The sequence below is a fragment of the Zonotrichia leucophrys genome, chromosome Z (genome assembly GCF_028769735.1).
Source record: "Zonotrichia leucophrys gambelii isolate GWCS_2022_RI chromosome Z, RI_Zleu_2.0, whole genome shotgun sequence".
Classification (NCBI taxonomy): Eukaryota; Metazoa; Chordata; class Aves; order Passeriformes; family Passerellidae; genus Zonotrichia; species Zonotrichia leucophrys.
Window position 1 is genome coordinate 23,288,025 of NC_088200.1, and position 24,919 is coordinate 23,312,943.

A 24,919-nucleotide genomic window follows, 5' to 3' on the forward strand; every position below is an offset into this window, starting at 1 on the left:
CTCTTGCATAAACACAAGTTCTGGGAAAGGTCTTACTCTGTTATAAACAATATTACTAGATGGTGGTGACTTTTTAGTTGGGAAAAAAGGGCCATGTAAACATGTGAATAAATGAAAACAACTAGGTCATCATTTCATTATCTTCAATCTGTGAAATGCTTGACTAGCCCCAAGTGTTATGGCTCTGCAGTACTATGTTCCACAGGATTCTGGGCAAATTTACTGACAGTTGTTACTGTTAAACCTGAAATTTGGAATGTAAGGATGGGCCTTCCTGTGGTGGTTCCAATGCTGATGATCTGCCAGATGCTTTGGTTGATTGTTGTGATGCATAAGGATGCCATGGGGTCAGGAACCCCTGACTACCAAAGCTCCTGACATGGTGCTTAGATCTTTGAAATCGTGCTACTGATCACTGGTGACTCTCCTTTGGAAGGTCATTATTTGCAAGTGTAACGAAATGTCTTAGATGCTTCTAGTCACTGAAAGGGCACTTAAGGATTTGACTCAGGTCTGGTGTCACTGATGAGTGTCATGTCATTTTTCCCGTGTTCCTAAGCTGCTCTACAGTATCATCTGATGCATCTTCTTGAAGGAGGAAATGTACAAGAAATAAGGATTGGTTTGTTTCAGGTATCCAGGTGTGTTAGGTAGCTATGACTCAGTCACAAATGGAACTTTGCTCTCTGTATAGATGTGTGATTTTTCTGCTTCTTTCATAGTTTCTCTGTCAGCCCGAAATAACAGGTTTTCTCACAAGTAACATATTACTGGCTCCCTTTATCTTTTCCTGTAATTAAATACCCAGGATGTTGATGGACTGCTTTCTGATTTAGGACATAAAGAGCTTTGGCAGTATACCTGAAAATACCTGGATGGCATTGAAATTGACATATGACAAACATGAATAGTTAGAAAATAACTGAATAGTGAGAAATTATTTTACAGCTGGAAAAATAATGAGTGACTGTATGTTGAAATACAGTGCAGGAACAAAGTTCTGTCAGTGAGTGAGTGCAGTGAGAGTTATCACCACAGAGAGTTTTAAATGCCATTTTGCAAACCTGAATTATCACTTAATCTACTGTAAACACTTAGGAGAAAGTGCTTCAGCCTTTAAGTTGTCTGTTTTAGAAGTAATTTAGTGATGGCCAAAAAAGCAGGGTTGGAGTTTGGAGGTTTTTTTTATCAAAGGAAATACAGAGGCCATTTCTGCTTGAAAGGGCATGTCAGCCTAATAAAGCCAAACCAAAGACTGAATCGCTCATAGTGTGAAGAATTGAGTTCTGTAGGAGGCAAATTAGCAGAATATCAGCAGTCTGTGATTTGATATAAATTAAATTAAAACAGGGGTAAAGATGGGAGTACTGAAATAAATGGAATAATCAACATCTACAATAGTCATCAAAAACTGGCCTGACTGTTTTATTTGTGTAGGTAGAATCTACTATTAAAAAAATTAAGTTGATAATTGAAATTTTTAGTGTCATAGCTTCCTGAAGAAGTTGTCTTGTATGTGTCTTTTGTACTAAATGGTAAGATGCAGAGGACAAATCCTTTTTTTAATGCCTATTTCGTTTCAGTGTGTGTTTCTGTTGTAAGCTCATGGCCAGATTTGTAGCAGCATCGGAAGATGGGCTTCTCAGGTGAGTGTTACAGCAGCTCAAACTGCTGAAGTGAGATATCTGTGTCTTCATTAAATCCCCTTGTGATGCTCTTTCGTTTCTGTCTGTATCTACAACTAGTTCACCAGCATATCTTTCCAAGCAGCAATAAGCCTGCTTATCACAATCTGAGGTTTATTCACTATGAAGAGAAAACGAAAAATAAATGGCATAATTATATTTACAACTTTTGTTATATTGTTGGCATAACCTTGTGAAAGGTGTTAAAAGCAGAAAAGATTTGCTGAGCTATTGCATGGCAAGCATAGAGGTGAAGAAATGCTACCTACAGCTCTGACCTTTCACTTTTGGAGACCTACATTACCTGTGTCTAATATTTTTGCCTGTTTAATATATTAAACAATATATAGCAAAAGAAAATAAAGTCCCACTGTGAATCTTCACTTGGTAGTATCAGTGAGATTGTAGCACAAATTTGAGGAAAAGGAAATCAATTTAATTCACTATCCCTCATTCTTGTTCATCTACTCTTTACCACAGTGCACATATATGTTGTTTAAAACCCACCCAGCCTGTGCCATTTTTGGTTAGTGTTTTCCTTGAGTGGAAAACATTTTTAGATGTGATTGAATTTTTTTTAATGCATCAGGGAGAAGTTGGGTGCATGATGTCTGTCCCCTGAGTTCCCAAGAAAGCCTGTGAAACAGTTTGTTCATGGGACTATTTGACTTCCGTAATACTTCTGGGAGACCAGGTCAGTTTGGGTTTAAACAGGATTAGGCTAAAGCAGATATTCCTTAGTTGTACTTTAAGTAGCGTGGGATTTATGAGGGGAAAGTAGATTTATGACCCTGGAAAAATCTTGATCCCTCTCAGTCTGGTTTCAGTCTTCAGAGTGAGACTGAGCTGGTTCCTTTAATTGCTGGATTCATATGATGAATAATACCCATACTGATTTGTGGATTTCTGTTAGAATTCCTGATGGACCAAAATCTTGGATGTTTTGTTGTCAATTCAGTCATGACAGCAACTCGAGGAAAGTTCACTGAGTACTGGGTCTAGTGTGAGGATGATGCACAGGCAGGCAGAGAGGTGAGACCACACAGACTTGCACACGCTGGTGAGGATTCGCGGTTTCAGTCTCTGTGCTGAAACAGTTTGGCTGGTACCATCAAGCATAGCAGTGATGCAAAGATTAGCATTTGCCATGGCGACTTAGGTTTGCTAGCTGAATGTGAGCCAGTAACCTGCAGGTTGCAGAGGTAGCTTTACATTTAAGTGGATACTTTCGCTGAAACTAGTTAGTAATTACATGTCTGGACCTGCCAATAAAGGTCCAACAGCAGCAGCAGTTCACTGGCTTCTCAGCAACATTTTCTAAGCTAGAGTTTTGAAATTGTTCTATGTTAGGAAATGGCCTAGAGATTCAAGTTAATTTACTCCTCATTTCACCTAAGCAGGGGTGGTTGTGTTTGTCATCAGCTGAGGCTGAATCACAGTTCAGCACAGAGTCATTTCTCAGTGTTGGCCAGCCTTGAGTAAATAGAGGCATGTAACACTCATTCTGCAAATACCTGCTGGAGGCCAAAGGTGATATCAGCGAACAGTAGCATCAGGGCTTTTACTGACTCTGCCTCTTTGTTTTCCAGAGCCCCTCGTGCTGGTGGGTAAGGGTTGCTGTCCTCATGCACAGAGGGGCGGACAAAGCATGGAAGGGGTCAGTGAGGGCACTGTCCTGCAGTTCTGGCTCCAGCTGTGCCATATTACCAGAATACTGCCACCAGTTGCTTGACTGTCTTGCAGCATTAGTTTTACCCTAACTCTTGCAATTGCTCCCTGATTTGGTTTTGGTGAAGTGATCCAAGTTAAAAAGCCACATTTTAAAGAGCAACATCACAGGTCTCAGGGAGGGTGGGCGAGTTAGACTACCAGAAGCAGAGGTACAACACCAAGGAGTGATCCAAGTTCCAACTAACACCATCTTTCAATAAGAGGAGTGCAACACCTGAGTTCTAAACTGCCCCTGTCTGGGAAAAGCAGCAGCTCTCCTTGCTTCTTCAAGTGTCACTGTGGCGCACCTGCCTTCCCAAGCTCCAGAGTGGCATCAGGGAGGAGCAGCAGCCCCTTGGCTGGGCCCTGAACAGACACTACTCAGGACACAACCCCACCATCTCACATTGGCAGGCAAAACCAGATGATGCCTAGAGCTGTCATTTCCACATTTACCTTAGAGCAAAAACTGCCCCAAAAGATCTCTAAACTCCAGCATGCTTCTCTGGAGGCTAAAATCCACCCAGCACCACACTTGGTACTCATCAGGCCATCAAAATTCTTCAATCACCGGCATTTCAGCTCAGGTAACAATTGTATCACACCAACGCCAAACAGGAAAATCTCCAGTAGACAAGAATACCCATACACTTCTGCTGCCTTACCCTTCCTCTGTAACTTAACTCCTGCACAAGCTTTGACTGGCCTTTGCTCGTTCATTTCATCCCCACTTGTGAGAGTACTTTAACAGTCTGAAGTAAACATGTCTGATTTTCTTAAGGCAGTTCACATAATTTGAAAATCTGATTTCTGTGTATGTGTGTGTGTGTTGTTTTTTAACTCCCGTAAAAGGTTATGCCGAGAACATATCTTTGCAACAATCCTTATTAGTATTGAAGAAAGTTAATATAGGCACAGCCTGCAGTATAAGTAGTATTTTGGTTTGGGATACAAGTGTAGAACTGTTTTTAGAACAGCAAAAATAAGAACGCCCCTGTCGACTGCAAGTCCTAAGCAGTCAGGGTAACTTCCACTTCTCTTTCTGCTAAATATGCTTCTTTTTAGGGAATGATTTACTAACATCAGTTAAGTTGCTAACTTGTGTTTGGGTTGTTTTTAACTAAACACAGTTAGGTGGAGTACAGACAAAGAATTCTGTTTGAAATCTCCATTTTTGCAAACCTGCTCATTGTGTTTTTAAAAAGTCTGTTGTTCAAATATGCCTGCTTGCTGCCCAGCTCTGTTCTAGGTGAGAGCTGCATCTGAAAACCTCGTCCCTCACTCTCCCACCTCACTCATCTGAAAGATGTGTGTAGAGAAGCAAAGCCTTATGTTCAAACATCAGATATATCCATCCTTTTGTGTTTCAAAACATTTCGTGTGTGCAGGATTTACAGCTATGAGCACACTTTATAGCTTTTTTCTTTACACCTTCGAGGTAAGTGCCATTATCAGCCGACAAATGTAGAAACACAAGGAGCTCAGGATTTTGATTCAGCTTAATATAACCAGTGGCTAACCACAGTCTTCACAGCGCCTCAGTTTCCCTCTGGCACATCTGAAAGTGATTCACAAAAATCTGCTGTAGAGAAAGGGTGTCCAGGACAGCCCATCAGGGTCTTCCTGACACTGCCATCCCCATGTGAGCAGGAGCCCCAGCTGTCATGCCTTCCAGGAGCCCAGTTCAGTGCTCCTGTGTCGCTGCAGCAGCCCCAGGCTGGCTGGCAGGCCTGTGGGGGTCCCAGCCGTGCCTGCTGCAGCGCCAGTCCCAGCCCACGCCGCCAGCAAGGCATCCTCACACCACCACACACCTCCCCTGTCAGTGACTCAGCAGCCGAATAACAGCCTTTTGTTCCTCCTCCCTGGGTACTTACGAGAAATTTCAATATAAGGAAACTGCTTGTAGAAAAATGCTAAAATAAAAGGAACTAACTGGTGTCCTAAGGCTCCCTTTTCCCAAGGCTAAAACTAAGAGTAAAACGACCCCATTTTTTCAATTAAGGAAATTGTCAGTCACACTGGCTAGTCCCAGAACAAAGTTCCAGGAACAAGTAAATATTTTAGGCAGGTGTGTTTATCTGTGCTGATAGTGCCAAGCTGTGGCACAATCAGGTCACTTTGACCATAAGCTAAACTCCAGAGCTCAGAAGGACTTTGACTGGATCAAAAGGGCAGGGCATGGTGCCCTGGGGCTGTCTATGCCACACCACCACTGTGATGATGGATCTGGAGTTTCAGCAGTATGTGGATGTAGTCAGCAGCCAGGCCCTGCCAAGGGCACCATGGAGGGGGTGAGGGTTTGTGCCCAACATTTTGCCTCTGCTGATCCCCAGGATGATGGGAAAAGGGGCTATCAGATGGAAAAAATGCTCCAAGTGACCGGGCTGAGCACAGCCTGCAAGAGGGCAGAACAGCACCTCCTCTGTCACCATTGCTCCAGCACGAGCAGTCTGATAGCCCCACATTCATTGCAAATGCCAGGGAAGACTGAGCTCCAACAAGACATACTGATTTCACTTTACCTGTGCTCAGAGGCAAAGCACAACAGTGCCACAAAAGCTTGCACAAAGCTCCGCAAGCGGCCATGTGGATCATCCAGGAAGGTGTTTTGTGCTTCAAGTCCCTCTTTTGATTTCCAGACACTTTTCCTTTAACAACAAGGAAGGTTTAATGCCTGTAGTATGATTGTTCTTTATACGGCTCCATGTGAATTTTGCCCATATCTTATCTGACTCATGAGAAAAAGGGGAGTACTTTTTTCCTGTTTTATGATTTTATAAAGATTTGCAACAAGGAATCTTATGTCATGCTTAGGTGAATTGTCATGCAAATGGCTGTAATAGGGGATAAGAGTGTTTGTTTTTTGATGATACAATAAAATGTCAAAATAGGAGTCTCAAAATCCTGTATACAATGTTGAGGCTGTGGTTGCTTCATGGTTCTCACACTCTGCATGGTGAATAGACCAAGCAAAATGCAGAGAGGAGTGTGAGAGCTATTTGTGTCAGTGAGAGACACCATGCAATTAATTCTCATACTTAATTTTGTCTAATTATTAGTATAGGTTTTTGTAGGCAGTGGAATAATCTGCTTATCAAATACCACTTCGAAATACATTAGCTCTGCCTTGTTCTGAAGTTAAACATGTAGCAATTTAGTCAGCTCAGTGAGTCACAATTCCAGTAAATGCAGAAGACAGCTCAGTGCATTTAGCACTAATATCGCAATTAACACTTCAGAAACCTGCCTAAGTAACAGAACCACCCAAAACAATTATATAGGCATTTTTAGTAACCAGGGTGTAGTGTTTACTACAAATTAAAATTAAATTAATTTAATTTACTACAAATTAAAAACTATAAATTAAAATTGCTTTTTAAATACCTTTGACAGTGATTCCTCAAGTGATCTAAACCACTCATTTGTGACAACTGTGTACTTCTTTTTTCATCACCCAAAAAGTACATCTACTTTCTTCTCACTCAGCAGCAAACCTCTTTTTGGAAAAAGGTTACCAGGCACTTTAAATTAATTCAAACCACATTTTGCAGGAAAAACCAAGAAAATAATGGAGAGGTCTGGCTGCATGCATAGGCACACCTGAGCCCTCAGCTTCCTGTTCTGGAAGGAACTATTGCAAAGCCCGGCACAGATTCTGCAGCCAGGCACGCTGGGCTGGCACACACCCATGTGGGACTGGCACAGGGTCGGGCACTGTGAGGTGGTGCCACAGCCCACCCTCATGTCATGCCTGCACAGCCCTCAGCCCTGCAGCCTGTGTGACACCTGCTCCATGGGCAGCAACCATCAGGGAACTGCACGGATCCTGTGGGGTCTGTGCTCCTGGGGGGCTCTCTCATTGTTGCAGTGATTTTATAAACGAAATTTTCACGGCCTAAACAACAAGGTGTTTCTTTGGGCAGGTCACGTCCTCTTCCCCACTGCTCATTTCAGTACTACAAGAAGCCTGGAGGATTTTTTTAATGGAAGGATTATATGGCTTTGGAGGCAAAAGCATGAAATGGTAGCAGACATTGTAGGGCAATGACTGCAAATTGTGTGTAAGCAGTTGCTTCTCTAGATGACGGACTGTGCTTCAGAGGTGTGAGGGGCTCACAAAAAGTGGTGAAGCATGGTACTTTGAAGGATAATTCTCAGAGGGCCGTGGTTAACCAGGGGATTAGGATGTCTGTAGATGTCCTGCCAGCCAGCGTTGAGGAGTCATGCTCCAAGAGAGGAGGGAGAAGGCCTGTCCAGGGATAGGGAAGAGCAGCACAGGTAGGTGCCACCCTCCACCCACCTCCCTGGGCTGCTTTCTCTGGTATGAAATACCTCTGTAAGATCAAGCCTAGGAAATAGTGCAGGAAAAGGTGGGTTTTTTCCCCCTCCTGCTGTTCTTTTCATTATTCCTTTTGCTCTTACTTTTATTTTTCTCTTTTTTCATTTCTTTTCTTTCCCCTTCAAATTTTCATTCCTTTTCTTTCCCCTTCAAATCCTCACAGGGTTTTACAAAGGGTTTTCTTCTGCCAAGTTCATTTTAAAGAGAGGAAAAGCTGAAGTGCAGGAGTTTATGAGGGCAGCTCATGACACCACCTCATACTGCCTCACCTGACCTCAGTTCCACACCAACAGCAGCTGCTGCAGGACAGCAGCAGCTCCCAGAACGGGCAGGGGCGCAGCAGAGAGCTGCCTGTGCACACAAACTTCATTGAAGAAACAAGTGTAAAGTCAAAATAAGTGTAAATGCAGCAATTTGAATTTAATTTGACATTTTGTGGTGTCATTGAGAGGAGGATGCCCAGGTGATGGGATCTCCCTGCTCTCCAACAGGTCTCCAGAGAGAGTCTGGGCTGCTTCTGTGGGCTGGCTGAGCTGACCCTGCTTCTGCAGGGTGCCCAAGGAGCCTCCCAGACTGTCAGCACAGGCTCATCACAGCCCTGCACTGAAGGGAGCGAGAGCCACGGTAAATTGAAACACGGGGTGCTCAGCATGTGCGCAGTACGATGTCGCTCTTACGTACTGTGCCTGAAACAACAGATCCTGGTCACTCAAATCCACTCTGAGTGTGTGTCACCGGGACATTCAGCCCCAAGGGTGGGTACATGATGAACACGAGACACGGCCTCAAGGGTGCCTCAGCCTGGAAAGGTCAGACCAGATGGTAGCCATTCTTCCATTCTTTATAGGTTCACACTTACAAAATCTGTGAATCTGTCTTTCTGCAACAGCATCAGCTGTTACACACAGTTCAAACTCTTCTCTTTTTCCTGTTACTCCTTGAAGCAAGTGAATTTTGTGTAACAATGCTGGAAATGCCCAGAGGCAGCCCTTCAGCTGGGGTAGGGAGGATTGCTCAGCACTGGCTGCTGTGTCCTTCAAGGCAATGCTGAGCTCATGTGGCACATCTGTTTGCTGTTTCACAAGTCATAAAAATACAACAATAGGGATTCCTTCTCAACAAAAAAAAAAAAAAAAGGCCAGGGAATAATTTTTAGAGCACCAAGAGAATACAGTGAGTATTAATGCTGCCCTTAGCTAGCTGGAATTGACATTCTGAATGAATTATCAGAGAAGTTAAACATCAATGAATTATTAGAGAAGTTGGGTTTCTGACAGCTCTGAGCTTTCACCATTGTGCTGGGAGGTGAGATTGGTTCAAGCAGGGGCTGGGATGAAAATGTTCCTACTGCTTAATACTTTCAGTTCCTAAGAAGAAAAATACTTTTATATTTTGAGATGTTACAACTAATAGCAATTATGAAAGGAAGAGGCATTGCTGATATTTCAGCTTGATTTCATGGCCTTTATGCTGTATTTTTAAGGTACATATTATAAGGCCATATTTAATTTAAAATAATGTAAGAATGCAGTCACACGCTTTGAAAGGAAGACAGCTGATTACATATTACAAGCATAGGGCAATCAATCTGCATTTTCCATTTTAACTATGCTCTTAAGTCATGAACTGCAAACCCATTAAGCTGAAATATAAATGATCCAGTATCTGATCTCAAACCAAAAGAATTTCTGCTTTACAGTCATGGGATAAGACTGATAAATTTACGTTGGCAAAGTATTCAGAATTATTCAGTGACTTTTTGGGGGGATTGCAAACTCTGTTTTCACTTGTACAAACTGTGCCTGTACCAATTCATTGAAATGAAACAGACAATTTCTATACGGATATTTACTGAGAGCATGCCAAAGGCTCTCAGATTTTCAAATTGTCTTGGAAACCCTCTACACCATAAGAACTCTGCTCGCATCTGGGGCTCACAGTACCTTAAAGAGGTAAGTTTCAACAGAGTACTCCAGTGAAATACTGTAAAAGCATTTCTTAATGGTGTTTTTCAAAGTAAAGTGTCAAGTTGCAGAGCTCCCATGCTGAAAGCCTAAATGGACCCTCTTAGTAAGAAAAGTAGTCTATAAAGAAGTTTTCTTTCACTTCTATTTTCTACTGGTTGATGAAAATACAGAACAGCTTTATTTCTTGTGCACAAAATTTTGAGCGAGTTGATAACAGCTTGCACATAATTCTCAACATTTCAGTGTACAATTCCTCAGTGTGTAATTAGTGGTCTTCTTATGGCAGTTTTTGTTTTAACAAAATCCACTTCTGGTGAGTTTCACAGATGCTTAGACTGGGGAGATTTTTATGCCTAAACTTTGAAAAATAAGAAAGTGAAGAAACACTCATCAAAGGATACGTGACTCTTGTTAAGCAGAAGCAAGCAAGCATTTCAGGACAGTACACTTCAACACAAAAAAAATAAAGTGGCTACTGAACACTGGCTTTGATTTATGAAGTAAACAATTTGGTAATAAAGATACATCAATACCTGTAAGAGCTTTGAATCTGAAAAAAGATCCCCTTTTGCAAATTACTGTGATGGGGGGGTTGCCCAGGTTCCCCAGAGAACAGGGTATGTTGCTGTGTATTTTGGCCTTCATTGTTTATTAGTAAGCTTGTCAGCTTTCTCTCTCTTCTCAAAAGTCAAATACAGAAAGAGATGAGGGTTAGTGTAAACACAAGGCCTCTTTATTTTGTTTCAACAGTACATGACTTCCTATTTAGCATGACCAAAACCAAGCAGAACAGTGGAAATCGCATATACCATTTCTCCTAATACATTGTTCTTCCTTGAAACTGCACAAGTACAAAAGGAAGGATAAATTCAACAACATTAACTCCAGTTAGGCATTTTCACATGAACCAGAGCTTATGCACAACAGGTGACAAGCAGACAAATCAGCGTCAGAAAAACTTACTTCAGCAAGATGTGAACTCTCCTTTGGGGAAAGAAAATTTGTCTTGAAGCAAGGGATGCAAACATCCTCAGGTAAGGAGCACATGCTAATCCTTTCTAAAAGCTTCATCACTAAAAGTTGTTAGAGGAGTACACAACCGAGCTCCAAAGACACAAATCCAGATAGGATGCAGTTTAGAGCCTTAAGCTGTCACCAAAACTGGCGCCTTCTCCTGCTGGCTTATCTCCAGTTTTCCGTATCTAAATATGCCATGGAGCACTTGGCCAAGGAAAGCTGCTGATGTCTTAAGTGCAGATCACAGTAAAACATCTTTATGTATTTGTCAGCTGTTCACAGTTTATGTCCTAGCCTTGACTGGGTTTAATTGTTACGAGTTGACTCAAGTCATTAAGCCAAATCATTGGGTCTAAGAGCTGTGCAAATGTAACATCATCTACGTGGTGGGACAAATATTTTGTGTTGGAGCATTAGGCAGACTGGTGTAAGATTGCCATTTATCCTTATCCTTCCCTCAACTCCACTCATTTACCATAGTTATTTTCAAACTAAGACTCAGTCTATGAGAAACCACAAACCAATACCAAAATTAAAGCTAATACACATGAGTCATGACAGGGTAAAGAAGTGAGGATCTAGGCATGAATAAGGCATTCACTTCTGCAAAGGTGACTGCCTCTGCAGAAGCCACAAAGGACCTTTTGGTAGGAGCGCACTGATTCTGGGCATTTTCTAAGAAAGAATTTCCACTGAAGTTTCCAGGAAACTGTCTCCCAAAAACTGAGCTCAGCCTTTCCACATAAACTAACAGTTCTATTAACTTCAAACAACAGATTGTTGTTAATGCTGCTGATGTCCTTTTGGCCTCACAAGAATGGTATTTGTTGTTTTTGTTGTTACTCTTTTTCATACCTTGGGGATGTCATTTGCTGGTTTCTCTGTTAAGAGAAGCGTGAGTTGTTGCACATTTAGTGCAAGGACTTAAGAACCCCACAGATTTAAGCCAAAGTCCTAGTATCTAGAAGTTCAGTACTAATATATGATTGTGTGATTTAAATTGTATGCATTGGTCTCAGCAATGAGCTTAATTTCTAAACAATCTGATATTTAAAAGAGTTTGTATTCAGTACTTCAGTCACACCAGACTGTTTGCCTGTTCTGGACTGGGTTATCACTGCATCACCAGGTGCATGACAGGGAATGATGTCTGGGGCAGGCACAGACAGAAATTCTTCACTGGGACCAGATTAATTCAGCCTCCGTTCTGGCCAGTGCTAAATGTTTCACAGGACAGGTGTAGGTAAAACATAATATGCCCTTACATTACGTTTCCTCTGGAGCCATTACAGGTAATTTTGATTTAAACCTTGGAGCCAAGTTCTAGAAACTGTGAAGAGTTACATAATTATGCCATGAGCAGGTATCTGGGCCTTTATTATTAAGTATGTAAGCAACTGCTTTGGAAACTTGGTCAGGTTTTGGACCTCCACGACTTTTAGAAGGAATGACATCCCTGATCTAATGGATCATTACCCGGGAATGTATCTTTTTCTCTGAGCATTTCACACCAAAAAATTTACTGACACATCATCTTCCTTTTATGAGCTCCTCAGATCGATCTCCTTTCTACTTTGCAGTATTTTGTATTCTGCTACCAGTATTTTCAAATGTCTTCTGAAATTAATTTTTTCCCTGTCCTTGGGGATGGTGCTATGTAGGGCCAGGAGCTGGACACAATGATCCTGGAGGATCCCTTCCAGCCTAGATTATTCTGTGACTCTACCCTATCATTTTACAGGTGAGTTGACTCCTAACACATACCAGGCTGCAAATAAAGCAGCATAGTTTATTAATGAAAATCCAGAATTTTCAAAGATGTCCACCTTATCATCTGTTATGGATTGTTCCTGGAAATGCTTTAAATAATGATTTTAAACAGGTCATCTGAGTAATGACATTAATGTTTTTTCCTTTCAAAACTGGGATATCCTTTGAAAGAACCTGGGCTTAAGTATTTTTTTAAATGAATAATCAAGAATAGCTATGTTCTCTTTTGCTCAATTTAGCTGTAGCTATTCAACAGTAATACCTTTTGCTAATTTGCATTGTATTATAATTAGATTTGATAAAAATTCTATTTATCTTCACTTCTTTTTACATTAAATGTTACTATCAAGTTCATAAAACCATTATAATTCTTTCCATTCATGAGTGTATAATCAGGCACAGAATTTTAGACAGGGTAATTTTAAAGTTCTCTTTTCTAAAAGAAAGCCAACTTACTGAAAATTTCAGTACAGTGAAAAAATACACTTTTTTCCCCTACAAAACCTTAGGATTACACAAAAATACAGCATAAATATAAACATTAGGCCAAGGCAACATTTTAAAGTGCAGAACTCCACTTGCCACACATGAATAATTCAAATAATGCTGCATAATGCATAGGCAATTCTTACTAGTATTTCAAAACCTAAAGTGACACAATGAGATCAACATATAACAGTAATTCAAATGCATTCTATTTATAATAAATAAGTGCTCATCTGACCATAGAACACAGTAAGCATATTGTCCCAACAAGCAAGCTCTACACAAATACCCTTTTCTTTTCCCTTTGTCTGAATGGCGTGCTACCATTGAACATAAAGACATATTAAGAAAGAAAGATCTCATCCACCATCTGGTAAGAAAACTTCTGGGGAGAGACATCTGGAATCTGTTGCATGTGCATTTTTCCAGAGGTTTTCTCTTTAATCAATCAATTTATACTGTCATATTTTTCAATATATACTGACTGAAAATTATTCCTTTATTTTCTTCCACATACTCATATCCTCTCAATGTTCAGTTGTTTCATCTTAAGGTTTGGGTTTTTTTTGGTTGTTTAGTTTTTTTAAGGGGGTAGTGTTGGGGAAAGGGAGGAAGGTAGAAGAGGGTTGCTTCAATTTGTATTCAGCTACTAAGTTCTTTGATGGGACGAGGACAGATGGGGAATAGTTCAAGTTCTAGCCTCTATTAGCATTTTGGTTTGAGACAATAGTACTGTTCTAAATTCCCAATCATTCTGCCTTGTTGAACCTTGGTTCAGTTTGCAGAGTGGTTTGCTATACAAGAATTAAGCTGCCTTCCAAATATTCTCCAGTCTCCAAAAGAGAGACTAAGAATCTGAATCCATTACTTGGCCAGCTTCAAAGTGCATATGCAGTAGGGGCACCAACCAAGGAAGCAGAATAGATGTAGTCTTGAGATGCACAGAGTGTGCATGTGTAAGTTTCAGCAGTAACCCCTTTTATCCATTGACCCTCCCCCACCTAAACAAACATCTTGGCAATCTACACACAGGCACAGAGTCTCATGGACCGAGACTTTACAGTGGGATCCTTAGTGATCCTTAGTGAGTAATTTTCCCTAAATTACTTCAGAGAATTCTGACTATTACATTCTTTGTATGACCTAAAACTTTTAACTTTTTGTGCATAAGCCATCTTCCACTGAATAAGCTTTTGGGACTGCCTTAGATGACCCCACTTAGCTTTTCTGGCAGCACATTTTTTCTCCATTCAAATCTATTTAAATGCTGCTGTCAAAAGACCATCGGTTTATTTTTTATATGAACTCCTCCACTGGCCTCTCAAACATCAAATTCAGACTTCTTTCCTTTACCTCTTAACACCTCAGCATTTAATGTAATGTTATCCATCTTGGGCATTGCAGAGTGCTGCAGGCAGCCCAGGACACTACCTGCAGGCAGAGTTCCTCCTCCAGCTGAGATTCTTTAAAAGATGATTTTCCATTGCTATGTCTGGGTAATGTCTGGATACTAGACATTAGAAAAGCTATAATCAAAAGAGGAGTTCCTACTTTGTCCCTGAATTTAACAGGAGTCAAACAGCTCATGACCCAGTAAAAATTCAGATACAAAGCTCAATGGCAGCAGTTATTCTAGAGAGTCCCTTTGTAATTGGACCAGCAGTGTAGTCCTGAACTTGTTAAAGTTTTAGTGTGTTCTCACATTGCAAATAAGTAATCTGTCCACCCCCCGAAAGTATTTTAAGAAATGCTGAATCCCTTTCTTAAAAACACCACAAAATAATGGGAAAACAATTAAGTCAGAGACAGTTAAGACTATCACTAAAATAAAAGCATAGATTTAATTCATAGCTCTGGAGACAAAGAAGTAGGGCACTAGCATACATTGTACACAAGCCTGTGTGATCTTTCTTCGCCACAGGAAGGCCAAAGCTGAAAACCATGTAATTCCCTAAAAATAGTTTCAAACAGTAACTGGGAGGATTAAAACATGTGTCTCACAGTTCTTTGGTTTTGAAATGTGAAATTTGGTCAATTAAATTCATGTCAAAATTCACAAGAATAAATGTCCCTGAATCAGGAAAGCAAGCTAGAAAGCTGAATGTTATTTGCTGAACAAGTGTGCTGCCATGTAGGTGATTGGGACACATGCAAAACATAATGGCTGAGAAGACACCCTGTTGGAATGTGTAAATCTTAGATCTTGACTCCTAAAGCCTTAGGAGTCTTGGAACATAGTGGGTAGGAGGGCTGTGCCTCCAGCAGGCAGCAGGACACCTGAGCCAGCTCCCAGGGAGTGGCTGCATCCAGGTGATGCCTGCAAGGCACCTCCTGGTCATTCCCTGCTGTTGGTACAGCCCCTCAGCTTTGGCAAGAAAACCACACTGAACACTGACTGTACTGCTAAAAGTGCCCAAATTAGCTGTTACACTTCCCCTTGATGCTATGCTGTCTCATGTAGGCATAATCATAACAATACATAAGCTCTGAAAATTCTTTTAAAATCAGAACATTATGAGTGGCGTTGGCCAAGCACTCTCTCTGAAGTAGACACGTAGTGAAACTTTGGTGCAGTGACACCCCTTGTTTTGTAAACAGAGGTAAGTCCTATATCCCCAGGCAGTGAGTTGAAAGTGCAAAACAAGGTTTGGTGAAATCAAAGAAGTTTGAAGTAGGCCTTAAAACTATATTCAACACATGTTTACAGTATCTAAATACAATATTGGTCTCTAATGACCCTGAAATTAAAGCACACATTCTTTGTGTTGCAAAAACATAATAGAGAAGCAAGAAGAAATCCCCTCATCAAACAAATCTAAAATAATAAATTAAAAAAAATTAGAAAAAAAAACCCAAAAGAAAACAAAAAGGTCAGGGAAATATGCCATTTTAGGAAAGGAAGTCACACAGATTTCCAAAACAAAAAGGGCATATTTTTTTACCTGGAATCCTGGAATTCTACAGGGCTGGAATTATGGCTGCCACATTGAAAAACGCTAAGAGCACAGTAAAGTTGAGCTGCTATTTTCAGTGATGATTTTCACCTCAAGTCAAAGGTGGTAGTGGCCAGAAAGAGACCCTTTCTCCTGGAAACTTTTAAATGCATTCACTTCCCTTACAGAAAGGAGAAGGGACATCATCATATCATCCTGTCTGAACAGTCAGGAGCAAATGAGTTTGGGAAGATTCTGCAGGATGCTGAACTAAATGAAGTACTTCCTCTAGTCCAGAAAACCCTCTTAATTTGTTTGCCTTTGTGTAGCCTGCAGAGATATCTTAGTGCCTGCTTCTAATTTAAGAGAAGTTTCATTCAGCCGTCACTCAGATCAAGGTAATTCAATGGAGTGTCTGACTACGAATGACAATCCTAAACTCTTAAATAAGGACCCTTATTTATTTATAAACACACACTTCTGACTTAAGTCTTCTTAAAATATAACATTTTAAATTAATTTTTTTAAAGCTCATAGGAAAAACTGAAAACTACATTCTCCAAAAGGACACTAATTTTTCCATACTTGATAATAATATTATGGAAATTGCAGTCTTCCATGATATTCATTACCTGCAGAATCAATTTACAAGCACTGGGGTTTTTAATTTAAATTCCTATAGAAAATGAGCATCTCATTGTACTACATAATGCTTGCTATATTATTATTAAATAGAGCAGCAGGTGTCCTCTTTAAATAAAGTATTCATCAAATCCCCAATCAATGCACAAATGCTATTTTTACAAATAAATTTAAATAGCCATTCCCTCTAGAACTATGAAAATTTCAGTATAGTAGTTTTTGAAAGGTCTAACAAAATTTTCAATGTATGCAATTTTTTACCATTATCCAAAAGTGAGGTGTCATTCCTGATGATCAGGCACTGCACTTAATCAATCTTTTCCAAATCAGATGCAGAATGATCAGCAGAATATTTTTCAAACAGAAAATGGTTTTATACAGAGCTTGAAAAAGGAACCACTTGCTTTCCAGCCACATACACTTCAGAAATATTCCGATCGTCACCTGAAATAACATGGTCAAAACTGAGGTTTGCTCATAAATACAAACACTGATTTAATTAATGAAAATTATGCAGTCTAAAAAAACAGTTTTGGAACACATTATTTGCAGCAACCATTTCCTAGAACTAGGAAAGTCCATTTGGAGAGAAATAGTCAGGGCTACCACAAAAATTAATAAATATTTTAGCAGCCCATGTGTTTTTAAGAAAAAAAATAAACATAGCATTCAGCTGCTGCAGTAGTGCAATGGATTTTCTGTATATTCAGTAGATCCAAACCTCCAAAATAATATGTATCTGTACAGAAAATCATTTGTTGCACAGTATCTGAACAGGCTTCGAACCAGACGCCAAGAAAGCTGGTGAGACAGCTCCTCAGAAAGGCAAAAGTCTCATTACAGCATGACACAGCTGTGGCCACAGCTGGCACCAGGCACCCCAACATCACAACACAGCAGCAGCACAGCCCCAGCCCAGGCACTGCCCAGACATGTTTACAAACAATTATAATCATAGGCCAGTTTGTATTTATTATTGTCAAATATTAATGCTAATTATTGGGGACATGTTAATGTTCATACAATAGTTGGATAAATATATTTAATTACTGCAAACAAATGTATACTTTCTTATGTAAAAATAAATTTATTATTAACCCCAATATTAATTGAGACTTTTGATACAGGAAATGAGAATTCAGCTTGAGCTGAAATTCAAAACATACCTAGATACAGGAACTTCTGGAGAGTGTCCTTTAAAAAAATAGGAGAAAACAAATTCAGAAAGCAATATGGGCTGTCCCAGTTAATAATCATTTGAAGCTTGAAAGAACTGATAAAAACACTTCTCCTAAATATTCTTAGTAATAGTGAAATCAAAGCTTAATATACATAATTTGCTCTTTGAAAACAAGGCAAAATTTAAATTTTTGTAAAGTGCTAAGGACCAACAACTTAGCTTAAAAGGTTTAGATTTAAACTTAAAAATAATTCTTTTTACAGAACTGGAATTATTTCCAGGTAGTCTGACCACACCTATAAACTCCAGTAACTGCTCTTAACTATTTTTTTTGGTCAGAGAAGTTTTTTGAATGAGAAGGTGTTTCCCTACCATAGAACCAACACTGCTTTAACGTTAACATAAAAATTGTGCTTCTAACTCAAATTAGCCATCTTGAGTGCTTGCTTCATTTCGTAACAGCAATGCAGAAAAGTCAACCTAACCTTTCTCTGGGAACAGGCTGAGATTTTCAAGTCTGAGCTCTAAGTATTGACTAAAAATAAATTGCTTATTCTCGGCTGCCATTTGTCACTGCAAATACATAACTGTAATTGCCATCTTGGGCTAATAAAATGTGCATTAAAATATTACATGCATTTTTGCTATGGTGTTACAGCACTGTCACTGGGGTCAGCAATATTCTGATGAACAAAAAGCCCATGGAACATGCAGGAACACGCAGGTGGTAGTGCGCCCAATTCCTGCCACCAGAATCACTCTCAAGAGACGTTTTCTGTATCATGGACCTCCCCCATCACTTCCATTCATGTTCTGATCATCAATCCTGTTCTGATTACCTCAAAATCATCAGCAGAGAACAAGTCAAAAGGGCTATCTGAAGCCTTTGTGTTGATTAGCAGTGCATCAAATTCTTTTCCCACCTCAAAGTTTCCAATCACACCGTCCAGTCCTAAAGCTGAGGAAGAAAATAAGCTCACAAATAAGTCTTCAGGACCAGCCTCCTCCCACCATGTAGAAGTATCTGGAACTTACTTGAAATATTCATAAGACAAACAAAAATTTCGGTGATTACAAGGAAAAACCCAAAACTAATTTGAATAATATGTTAGCACTTAAGAAACAATGGCTTGTATTCCAAAACCATTCAAAATCAAATTGGGGCAATGAGAAACAGTAAAGCATATAATAACATTCATCTTACTAAGGCAGTATTAGACTGCATTTCTTTAAAAGTTTAAGCAATTTGAAAGTTTTATAGACATATTGCAATAGTAATATGATAATAGAAGAAGTATCCAGTGGTAATTGCAATTAGCAGGAACAAATAATAATATGATGTGGAGAAATAATCATGGCCAGTCTGAAGGTCTCATACCTACCTCTATGGCTTGCCTTGTGGTCTATTATTTAGCTCCTTTTTTTTTCAAAATTTCATTACAACCACAAGTTCTCAGGTCCACATGCCCTGAAAACCTACAAATTCATCTTCAGGGACTGGGTGCTCGCAAGGGCTTAGAATTCCTAAAGAGAAACCCCTGTGCATCTTTAGAAATAAATTAGGACCCTTTTAATTTCTAGAAAGTACCTGTGAATTAAATCTATTTTTCCAATACTCTGAAATTAAGTCATCAAAGAGCATAATACCTGCAAATAATTTATTTGTTTTCAGATTGCACTGATAAAGGTAATTCAGTCTTGTAGTTACTTTAAGAAGTCATTGAAGTTTGTGAGTGGCAGGAATATCACAATACCTTAAAGACATTTAAACTCCTACAAATGCTGAAATATTTTGATTACCTACTACTTTCAACAAAAACTGTCTCATATTCCTTCAGGTTTTTGAGCAGAATGCAATTTTTAGATTAAACACAAGAGGGTGATAAGTGTTTAGGAGTCTTAACAAAGCAAACTATTAAAAAAAAAATCACTCATTTAAATTTCTGCTACTGAAATTTTTCCTTTCAGTATCCAGGCTACAGGAAGCTTGTAGAAATAATTTATATTCTACCCTTAAAATTGATTCAGTAAGGATAAAACAGCTTAAAATCAATATAAAAAATGAACAATTTACTAAGGAAACCTAATATAGAAAAAACACAGGAGTAGCTGGGAAGGAAAGCCACCATATGAGTTTGGGATTTTTATGAGTCTTCCTTTCTGTGTCTCAGCTAGTTTATTCTCACACTTTGTGGAACAGTGTATTTTGCAGGATAAAGAACACTACTTGTTCCCTGCTCATCTTCTGTCTTCTCTGTTTTCCCCATTATACTCTCCAGGAAATCAAACTCAGTTCTGAGAAGATCTGATTGACATTTTCACTACATCTTTTAAGCTACCATTAATAATTCCCAGTGGAGCTTTTTGGCAGCTACAGGCAGGTTACAATGAGAAGATTTGGGACCAGTGCTTTAGAAGGTAGTGAGATCATTTCTGGTAACTGAAACAATAATAGGTTTTCAGTTACATGTGGATTTTCTCTCTGCTAAATCATACCAGTTATACTAAAACTTTTTTTAATTTTATCTATTTTTATGTGCACACTGATTACAGCAAAATTGGTTCTCGAAAACTGGAGAACCCATATTCTATATGATTGCATTCTGCAAATGCAATTGTGTTTTGAACAACCACGGTGGAAAGCCTGTTTTTCTCCTCTTCCCTGAGTGAGGAGTGATTTGCATGATGTTTTGATTTGCAACAAACTGCCTCACTGGCAGCTCAAAAAGCACAAGCAAAATTAGAAACTCATGACAAATAGAATGCATGATTTTACAGTAATTTCAGTTTTTCTTCTAGGCGATGGTTGCTGAGAAAACAAATTTCCAGCTGGTACAATAAACAGACAAGCACTTACAGCCTTATGACTAAGTCTGAGGATCTCTGCAAAGCAAATGTACAGCCCTGAAAAGCCATTAAGATTTTGTTATTAAACTCTCAGCATTAATAGAGTACTCTTCTCTAAAAAGCCTAGTGTGAGTATGAGAAACTGAAGGATTATCTCTGCCTACCAGTCAGATTTCACTCTGGACCAGCAAATCTGTGCATCTCCCATGAAGACAGGAAGACATATAATCAAAGAGAGTTGTATCTCTCTGTGTGCACATGATAGAATTTTCTTCTTACCTTGGCTTCCTCCCAGAGTGGCTAGCTGAAAAGCTTCTTTAAGAGTTAGTCCTGTTTCATTCACTTTATTGATCTGAAGGCTATTAGATGCCACCATTGTTTTCCTTATAGCATCAAGCATAGAAGCTGAATATCCACCTGCAACATCTAGAAGGGATCAGAGTCTTAGAAACAAGCTTTGGGTATAAATCTCTATGTTAAATTTCTAAAAGTTTTAATTCAAAATTCTGAAGAGACATATGTGGTAAACCAAACAAGTTCTACAGCTAAGCACTGTCTCTGAAGGCATAATTCCCAAAAAAGGTGCTCTCACACACAGTCAGGAGAATAGAACACAACACAAAAACAGAAACCTGAAAAGTTGATGTTCAGGCCCTGTTTAAGCTCATAACAGCAACAAAACTCTTCACTAATTTTTTAAATTTGTTTTAAAGGAGTTTTGGACCAACCCTAGAATATCAATTGTCTACACTTGCTTACACAAGTGGAGAAAACAAAGGAGGACCAAAAATTGGAGACATGCTGACTTTTAAATATGAACAGGTGAATGTATCTCCCAATGGTTTCCAGGAAAAAACACTTTCAGAGCGAACTACTAACCTGTACCAAGACCAAGTTTCACATTATGTTCGAGAACCTTTCGCACATTTAAGACACCGCTGCACATCCTGGATTGGAAGAAGAAACATGTTCTGTGTGCTACATGCAGAAAAAGTTCTGAAGAAGCAGGGCTGCAGAGCCATTTTATGACAAAGACCCTCCTTCAATGTGTACAAGATTTGGTTTATTACTAATTCTGTCTGGATACCATGCAGTATCTCACGTCAGTTCAACAGAAAGAATAATTTATATTCCATTTCCCCAAAACATTAACAGACTGCAGGGGGAAAGGGAGATGCCACTGACATCTACTACTGAGACAACAGTCAAAAGAAACAAATTTTTAGAAAAGAAGTATTTATATAGATATGGATATAGATGCAATAACTAAACTGAAAGACAACAAACTCGTCCAGAGCATGCTATGCAGAAGTGGACAATGAATACTCATGTTCAATCCAATACGTCATTTATGGTGTAATGAGGTATCATATAGCTTCTATATCATAGTTTTGTAATGGTAGCACTGACTCAGGGTACTACACAAACAACATCTTTATTTAATTATGCACCATTCCTTTTTTTTTAACTTACGAAAAGTTAGAATTGGGGCAATGCGAAATTGCAGCTCCACGAAGACTAAAAAGTTTCAGCTCTTCTTCAGAAAGATGACAGCCATGTGCCATCACAGTCTAAAGAAAAAGAGAATCACAAATTTACTCAATATTTCATTTATTTCTGCAGCTATGCGGTTTGCTGCACTTCTTTAAATAGCCAAAAAGGACACGTTACCATTTAGTGAAATTAATGCACTTCTTGAATTAAGCTCTTAAAACCCACAAGGGAAAAGCTGATTAACTTCAATGTGCCTGATATATCATTCCTTCAGCTTTTTCACATTTTTTAAATAAAAGAATACAGGATACTTGCTCTTGCAGTGACTGCTATGACCAAAGACAAAAGCGAGAACTTCCCAGTTGTCCTAGTGCTGTAGCAAGCTTACAATTTATATTTTGTAGCTAACACACAGATTAAGTACTGGGGATAGGAAAACATCCAATAAAATGGAAGATGTATGTACTCTTAGCATGTTTCCTATTAGCTCTCTAAAGGTTTCCACCAGGGAAAGAGAACGAGATTCAATATTCTTTATGTAAAATATAATTAATTTTTTATGCAACTGATAAATTACTTCTACTTTTTAGCCAACATAACTGACTTTCAAAAAAAAAATTCACAAGAAAAACAGAGTATAGGACAGGATAGGATAATTTAATAGTGGATAAACCAATTATTCCCATTCAAATCTAATTGGCGTTACCTCATATGCCAAATGCCCACTGAAAGAGAGGAGCAAGAGCTCTGTTGGATCTTGCAATCTGCACATAAAATTGAGCATGGCACTGAGACTGCTTCCACTGAGCATCTCCTAATGGCACTGTACCTCTCTCATCTCTACTCATCAAGCTCACTGTAGCTGAAAACACAAAGAGAATAGCCTCATCTTCAGATAAGGACCTACATATGGTAGCTACTGAACCATTTCCCTGCCAATCTTTGCTGTTTTTAAAAGGAAAAAAACATTTCAGCAACAGCCCCAAAAAAAACACCCGCTTTTAAAACACTTAAAAAAAAATTATTTGGTATCTTAGTTTGAGCGGATGGGGAGACGACATCTGAGGTTCTGCTGCTATGCTTGTGTTTAATAGCATCCTTACCCAAATATCCAGGAGCCTGACTCCAGAAGGCATCAGTAATCATGATTTTTCATTACCATTTTCACTTGTGTGCATACAAGTCACAGAATTAAGACCTGTGCTTTTGCAGCACAAATATGCTCTTTAGAACACTTGCGCACCAAATCAACATGCAAAGGACCGTGTAAGAAAGCAAAGGTCAATTCTGTGTACATACTTCTCTAGTCCATATTGATTTCTCAGCAAAAAGAACAGTAAACAAGTCATTTACTAGGGTAAAATTTCAAACACAGAAATGGGAGCTCAGCAGCTGATTCCTTGGCAGTTTCCACCTGCCCCTTGTGCGTCTGAAAATTCTCTCTCAAATTTTTTAATGAACTTGACTGAGGTTTAGGTAAGCTGACTGTAGTTGGGTTGTTCATATTCACTTTTGCAGGGGCAGTCCACTATCTAATTAGATGTGCCCTGGGTCTCTAACCTGTAATTGCTGTGGGCAGGTATAGGGCATTTATCTCAACAGCACAAAGCTGTGAAGAATTTCAGCTCTTCGGGCTAGTGTGCCTGTCAAAGCTCGGTAAAATAAGTTGGTAAAATGAGGTGAGAGTGCTTTTGGATAGTCAGAGCAGTAAAGTGCAGCTGTCTGCAAGTGAAGCAGATGTTTAGAATTTAACAGGCAAGGCTGCTTCTCCATAGGAAGAAAATGTTACTGGTCCTAACGTACCACAGAAGAAACCTTCAGGCAAACTGGAAAGACTGGGTAACATCCTTGGAATATAAGGATAACTAGGTACTGTCCAAGAATTACCAGTTCCTACAACACCAGCTTTATCTTGCCTCCTTCTAATCCCACTGCCCTAATTCTCATTGAGTCTTTAGAAAATTAATCAGGGAGCATAAAATATGTTTCTTTTTCACTCCCTCTAAAATACTTAGGAACACAGAGGGCTTGTTTAAAGATCCAGCACCTCAACATAGAACATAAAACAAATTTACTTTTCCCCAGATGTCACTGACCTTCACAGAACAAAAAAATTTTTCAGATAAATACATCAAACCATCATATTCTCTACATGGATTAATTTAAGTCATATTTGGGAAGTTTTAATGTGGCTACCTTGCTGGTTAGCAGCTTGTTTTTATCATAGAGTTCAGTGTAATTCTGGTAGGCAGGAAACATGTTCTCCACAAGCTTGACTTCTTCCTCAGTCTCACTTATGTGACTCTGCAATAAGAAAATGCATAGAGCAAGTCCTTTAAAACAGCATTGAACCTGACATTGCAACCTTCTGAGCAATCTACTGGCGCTAAACATACATTCATAAAAAATAGTGCCTGTAAAGCCTATAGTTCCATCTAGTCCTTGCATCTCTTTTTTCATCAGACCTGAACAAGTTTTCATAGAACCTAAAGAAGTAGCTCCATTTGTTCCTTGTCCATCTCAGCGATGTGGTGACACAATGGCTCCACTTCCAATTTCAGGAAGATGTTAAAATAATAGATAAAATAATACACGATGTTATTGTGAAGTGAAAGAGAGAACAAGCCTACAACAGGTGGATGCTGAGATCAAAGGCATCTTTAGATGGTCAGCACGCTGTCTGTCCACACCACTCAAACAGCACACAGAGCTCTGAGAGCTTACCTGCACATGGAGATCGTGGGTTTGTGCCAAATCCCCAAGGGCATTCAGCAAGTCCTCTGTGCACGAGGGGCCAAAGCGGGGGGTTATGATAGGCTGTACTCTGGGATACTGAAAATAATAGCAGA

General features: G+C 39.4%; 1 protein-coding gene across 1 annotated transcript in view; it reads right to left on the reverse strand.

Moving 5' to 3' along the window:
* Positions 1–10,375: 10,375 nt before the first annotated feature.
* GDA (guanine deaminase) overlaps positions 10,376–24,919 on the reverse strand; it is a 29,493-nt gene continuing 14,949 nt past the window's right edge. Inside the window, exons 7-14 of the mRNA XM_064735843.1 lie at positions 24,795–24,902; positions 24,267–24,374; positions 22,050–22,147; positions 21,456–21,523; positions 20,856–21,002; positions 18,569–18,687; positions 17,716–17,743; positions 10,376–16,993 (exon numbers count right to left, since the gene is read on the reverse strand). Coding sequence (XP_064591913.1) covers positions 16,923–16,993; positions 17,716–17,743; positions 18,569–18,687; positions 20,856–21,002; positions 21,456–21,523; positions 22,050–22,147; positions 24,267–24,374; positions 24,795–24,902 — 747 coding nt within the window. The 3' untranslated portion in view covers positions 10,376–16,922. The remainder of the gene's footprint in view (positions 16,994–17,715; positions 17,744–18,568; positions 18,688–20,855; positions 21,003–21,455; positions 21,524–22,049; positions 22,148–24,266; positions 24,375–24,794; positions 24,903–24,919) is intronic.